Here is a 6,384-nt window from a genome sequence, read left to right as displayed (position 1 = left end):
CGCGACTCTTTCGGACTTTGGAAATTTTTTGATCCAACCAGTGATGCGCAAATCTTTCGGACTTCAGAAATTGTTCGATCCATTAAGTGATGCGCGACCTCCAGACCTTGGAAATTTTTCGAACCAACGAGTTGTGCGCGACTGCGTCGGACTTTGAAAATTTCCTGATCCAACGAGTGATGCGCGACTGCGTCGGACTCTGAAAATTTCTTAATCAAACGAATGATGCGCGACTCCTTCGAACTTTAAAAATTTTTTGATCCAACGAGTGATGCGCGACTCTATCAGACTTCGGAAATTTTTCAATCCAACGAGTGATGCGCGACTGCTTCATACTTGAAAAATTCTCCGATTCAACAATGATGCGCGACTTGCGGACCTTGGAAATATCTCGATCCAACGAGTGATGCGCGACTGCTTCATACTTTGGAAATTTTTCGATCCATTGAGTGAAGCGCGACCTCCGGACCTTGAAAATTTCTCGAACCAACGAGTGATGCGCGACTTTTCCGGACATTGGAAATTTTTCGATCCAACAAGTGATGCGCGACTCTTTTGGACTTCGAAGATTTATCGATTAAACGAGTGATGCGCGACTCACACGGACTCGTAAAAATTTTCGATCCAACAAGTGATGCGCGACCCTTCTGGACATCGAAAATATTTTGATTCAACAATGATGCGCGACTCTTCCGGACTTTGGAAATTTTCCGATCCAACGAGTAATGCGCGACTCTTCCGGACTCCAGGAATTTTTTGATTCATTAGGGGATTTACGACTTCCAGACTTTTAAAATTTTTTGATCCGACGAGTGATGCGCGACTCTTTCGGACTCCAGAAATTTCTCGATTCATTAAGTGATGCACGACCTCCGGACTTCAGAAATTTCTTGAACTAACGAGTGATGCGCGACCGCGTCGGATTCCGGAAATTTTTTGATCCAACGAGTGAAGCGACTGCGTTGGACTTGGAAAATTTTTCGTCTCAAAAAGTGATGCGCGACTCTCTCGGACTTTAAAAATTCTTCGATCCAACGAGTGATGCGCGACTCCATCAGACTTTGAAAATTCCTTGATCCAACGAGTGATCCGCGACTGCTTCATACTTTGAAAATTTTCCAATCCAACGAATGATGCGCGACTCCGTCGGACTTGGAAAATTTTTCGTTCCGAAAAGTGATGCGCGACTCTTTCGAACTTTGAAAATTCTTCGATCCAACGAGTGATGCGCGACTCTTTCGGACTTCGAAAATTTTTCGATTCAACGAGTGATGCGCGACTCCGTCGGACTTGGAAAATTCTTCGATCCGAAGAGTGATGCGCGACTTTTTTGGACTTTGAAAATTTTTTGATCCAACGAGTGATGCGCGACTCCATCGGACTATGAGAATTTTCCAATCCAACGAGTGATGCGCGACTGCTTCATACTTTTGAAATTTTCCGATTCAACGAGTGGTGCGCGACTGCGTCGGACTTCGAAAATTTTTCGATCCAACGAGTGAATCGCGACCGCGTCGGATTCCGGAAATTTTTTGATCCAACGAGTGAAGCGACTGCGTTGGACTTTAAAAATTCTCCGATCTAACGAGTAATGCGCGACTGCTTCGGACTCTAAAAGATTTTCGATTCAACGAGTGATGCGCGGCTCCGTCGGACTTTGAAAATTCTTCAATCCAACGAGTAATGCGCGATTGCTTCATACTTTGAAAATTTTCCAATCCAACGAGTGATGCGCGACTCCGTCGGACTTGGAAAATTTTTTGTTCCGAAAAGTGATGCGCGACCTTTCCGGACTTTGAGAATTCTTCGATTCAACGAGTGATGCGCGACTCTTTCGGACTTTTAAAATTTTCCGATCCAACCAGTGATTCGCAAATTTTTCGGACTTCAGAAATCGTTCGATACAACGAGTGACGCGCGACCCTTCCGGACTTTGAAAATTTTTTGATTTAACGAGTGATGCGCAACTGCTTCGGACTTCGGGGATTTCTCGATTAAACGAGTGACGCGCGACTCTTTTAACTTACAAAATTCTTCGATCCAACGAGTGATGCGTGACTGCGTCGGGCTTTTAAAATTTTCTGATCCGACGAGTGATGCGTGACTCTTCCGGACTTCGAAAATTTTTCGATCCAACGAGTAATGCGCGACTCCTTCGGACTTGGAAAATTCTTCGATCCGAAGAGTCATGCGCGACTCTTTCGGACTTTGAAAATTATTCGATCCAACGAGTGATGCGCGACTGCGTCAGACTTTGAGAATGTTTTGATTTAACGAGTGATGCGCGACTCTTTCGGACTCCAAAAATTTCTCGATTCATTAAGTGATGCACGACCTCCGGACTCCAGAAATTTCTTGAACTAACGAGTGATGCGTGACTGCGTCGGGCTTCTCAAATTTCTTGATCCGACGAGTGATGCGCGACTCTTTCGGACTCCAGAAATTTTTTAATTCTTCGAGTGATGCACGACCTCCGTACTTCAGAAATTTCTTGAACTAACGAGTGATGCGTGACTGCGTCAGGCTTTTGAAATTTTTCGATTCGACGAGTGATGCGCGACACCGTCGGACTTGGAAAATTCTTCGATCCAAAGAGTTATGCGCGACTCTTTCGGACTTTGAAAATTTTTCGATCCAACGAGTGATGCGCGACTCCGTCGGACTTGGAAAATTCTTCGATCCGAAGAGTGATGCGCAAATCTTCCGGACTTTGAAAATTTTTTGATCCAACGAGTGATGCGCGACTTTTTTGGACTATGGAAATTTTTCAATCCAACGAGAGTAGTATAGGCAAGGTATAGCGGGTCATAACAAATGACGTCACTGGCGCCGCCAGACGGTCCCCCCTGCCCCCTCAGGCCCCGGCGGTCATCGTCGCGCGTGCTTCCCCCTCCCCTCGGTCGGACGGATCGTCTGAAGCCAAGATGGCGCCTGTTTTTCGAATTCAAGATGGCGGCCCTTTCCGAAATCCAAGATGGCGCGCGTTTTTCGAAATCAAGATGGCGGCCTCTTCCAAAACACAAGATGGCGCCTGTTTTTTGAATTCAAGATGGCGGCCCTTTCCGGAACCCAAGACGGCGCGCGTTTTTCGAAATCTGATTCGGTTACTAGTTCTGGAAATTCTCAATACAAGATGGCGCCGATGTTCGAATCGCATCCTGGCGGTGACGTACCTATTCGAAAAACTTTTTCGCATCTTACCGACTATAGCCGAAGATCTCCGAGACCCGCGACGCGGCCACGTGCCGCCAACGCAACGTCGCTCTGAAATATGAGTATTCACGGGGTGCACGAAAGTATAAACTCTGCAAATATTTTCAAAATATAACGACTAGAGATTATTATTTTCAGAACAACGGTAATTGAAAGCGTTCTCAACCATAGATAATACAAAATAGACAATTTCCTTTCAGTTTGAACTACGAGGCACATCTTTTTTCAACACATTTTCGAATATATTTCATACAGGGTGCGCAGGAGTTGTCGAGATTTTTATATCTTCTGACGAGACATTTGCAAAACGAGTCGGCGATCAGATCATTGTTCATGTAATCTTCCGAAAATAACGATAAAAACTGATCGAGAGTGTAACCGTCGTGCATATAATACAAAAACATAACACAAAACTGACCACACACGTCTGAAAAGGCGCTCTGAAGCTGGCGCGCGTTTCGCCGGTATCGAGGACAGTTTTTCTGTAGGCGGCGAGAATGGTGTTTGACGAGAGGCGGAAGTCCGTAGCTGTCGAAGTACACCCCGTGTCCTGAAGCGTCGGTGTAGAAGGCGACCCAGTGGGTACCTGGCTGCGTGTGGTCATCGGTATTGGCAACGATCGCGGCCGGGTGGGCCCACCGTAGAGGAATCTCATCAGCGGGGTAAACACCCAGAGTTCTAGTCGCTATCGGTTGTATCAGCGCCAGTATCTCTCGACTGTTCATCGGTGATATCCAATCGGTTCAATCTCTGTACGATACGGGCCTCTTGACCGGCTCGTTTCCAGAGCACGAACTGCTTCAGTTGATCCGCACGGTTCAGAGCGCACGCCAATTTTTCGTGACTTTTGCGACAAGCGTGAAACGTGCAATACACATTTGACGGCGGCAACTTCCTGAATGCCGGGGCCTCGTCATCGTCCTCGAGGTTTATAGGTTCTCGCCCTATAATCCGCTGCAACGCCTCCTTCTTCACCGCACCGCGCACATAGATCAAACCCGCCACACGAGCCACGCTTTGCAATTTTTCCTTCAATTGTCTTTCCGAAATTTCCCCGTCGAACCATTCGATACCGTGCACTTTACGCGTCGTGTAATTATTCGAACAGCGTGTTCCTACGGAGAGTTGATGGAATCCGCAAGGCGACAATACCAGCCAGTGCCCCACATGTCCTTCGTTTACAGACAGCACGGCTGCCTCTTTCACGATAAACTTGTCGGAACTATCGTAGAGCCCTTGAACGTCAATCACGTACTCCATATTGTCACTCGTTGAAGTCTGAACGCGATATGCCGCGAAGAAGCGGGCGAGCGCCCGGAGTCTTCGCACCGTCTTGCGTGGGGGATGCAGCGTCAGCATATCGCTTCTCTCAATCCTCTCCGTCTCGCAAACGTGCATTTGTTTTGTCGTCTCCTTCGCCGGTGTCGTACTCTCAGCCACCGAAATCCACGATAACTTGACGACTCGAATCAATTTCCAAAATATTGTCGAATTCTGCGTACACGACGCAGTTTATCGTCTTCTCGAGCGCCTCTTCGAAACGTACCTCTATTCGAACGCTGCCGTGTCTGACCAAATTCCAATGCGTGTTGCTGTTCGCCGATAAATCGGGTGTGAGATCGAACGCGGTCAGACAATAACCGTAGGGGTAGTCCGCCCGGCTGATTCCGTTTCCCTCGTTCAGAAAATGAATGCCAGTTCCGGAAAACAACGTTTGGTACGCGTCCACGTATAATCTTGATTTCGTAAAGTCCGGTTGCAGGGGTTTCGAGGGTATTTGCTGGCCGTCGACGTACAGAGACAGAAAGTTGGTTTTAAAATGTTGAAAATTGAACGGGTTGCGCGTTCGGTCGCCGTTGAAGGCCTTGTTATCGACGAATCCGATGATTATTCTCTTCGGCAGCTGGCAGAGAAACACGTTGTCCAACGTTTCGCCGTGCACCCCGCCGTGAATCGTCATTGCCTTGACCTCGACCCTGGTGAGCGGATACTTGGCCGTCCCTTTCGCCAGAGCTCTGGCGTGCGCCAACAACACGCCGGGGTTTATCGTGACTCGTCGAACGAGCAGAGTGGCCTCTAAAATGTGCATCGTGTGAGCGTTGGTGGTTTCCATGATGCAGAAGGCGTCCCGCGATCTCACCAGACGCAATCGCAACTCCACGCCGTTTAGAAGGAATTTCTCCTGATTGAACACGTCGCAATGAAGGTGTCCCAATAAATCAACGCTGGAGCCGTTTTTGAATAATCGTTCGCGCTCTGCGAAACCCTTATTACCGGCACCAAGATCGTCCATTCTGCCGGCGGTATCCCCGTACCACAGCGTGGTCGTCAGATGCGAATTTTTGGCCGTATTGTTGTAATTCAACAGAGTCTCCATGTATGCTCTGTACGCGTACGCGTTGTTGGCCGGGGAGACGAGTTTTTGATTGAAGAAGACGTCCACTTGACTGAACAACGAGTGCAACAGGTTGTTCACAGGAGCTGCGATCGCCGCCGCTGTCGGGGTCTTACCGTCCGAGCTCACCAGCTGCACCCCATCCAAAGGCGGCATACTGACTCGCAGACTGAGCATCGTGTGCGACAGGTCGAGGTACTCGTCGCTCAGCCCCGGAACCATGAATTCGATCGGTGAGTCGTCGGTGAGAGACGACACCGGCTTGTAATGCACCCACTGCCCACCCTCTATCGTCGTCTGCGTAGGCGGTAGAGTGAACAAGTCGAGCTCCGATTTCAAACACTCGCACGAATGAGCGTGTAGGTAGGCCATCTCGGATTATCGCGTACCGAATATGTCAGCCACAGTTCGTTTCTTGCAGCACCCGTTATTCTTCTTCTTCTTTCTCTTCGTTTTCGTCGTTTTCGCTGTTCTGGCTCTTTTTCTCGGGGCTACGTCTTTTCTGCCAGCTGCTTTTCGTTTTCCGGCCAAACGGGTCCGACGGTCCGTCAGAAACTGGCCGTTCGGTACACCGCGACCCACCTTATATCCGTTTCCCGTCATCAGAGTTTGGAGTTTTTCCTCAGCTTTGCGTCGTAGATTGCGCCCCGACTCGGCGACTCGTTGTTTCGCCGACTCCTTGAACGGCGCGTCCCGACCCACGTCCGAAATTATATTTGCTCCTGTTCGTAGCGCCTCCTTACCGATCGCTCGCGCCCCGCTTCTGAGTAGGGGGA

The 6,384-nt window shown here is 48.9% G+C and overlaps 1 protein-coding gene across 1 annotated transcript; it reads right to left on the bottom strand.

Annotated features, from left to right (window-relative positions):
• Positions 1-4,645: 4,645 nt before the first annotated feature.
• Positions 4,646-5,980, bottom strand: LOC125501809 (uncharacterized protein F54H12.2-like). The gene has a single exon (XM_048658723.1). The coding sequence runs from the start codon at positions 5,978-5,980 to the stop codon at positions 4,646-4,648; it is 1,335 nt and encodes a 444-aa protein (XP_048514680.1).
• Between the last annotated feature and the right edge of the window lie 404 nt (positions 5,981-6,384).

This window comes from Athalia rosae, chromosome 1, assembly GCF_917208135.1.
Source record: "Athalia rosae chromosome 1, iyAthRosa1.1, whole genome shotgun sequence".
NCBI classification, from domain to species: Eukaryota; Metazoa; Arthropoda; class Insecta; order Hymenoptera; family Athaliidae; genus Athalia; species Athalia rosae.
This window is presented reverse-complemented; position numbering and strand designations above follow the sequence as displayed.

Excerpts from the sequence above, each read along its gene's own strand:
- LOC125501809 (XM_048658723.1), bottom strand. The coding sequence starts at position 5,980 with ATGGCCTACCTACACGCTCATTCGTGCGAGTGTTTGAAATCGGAGCTC.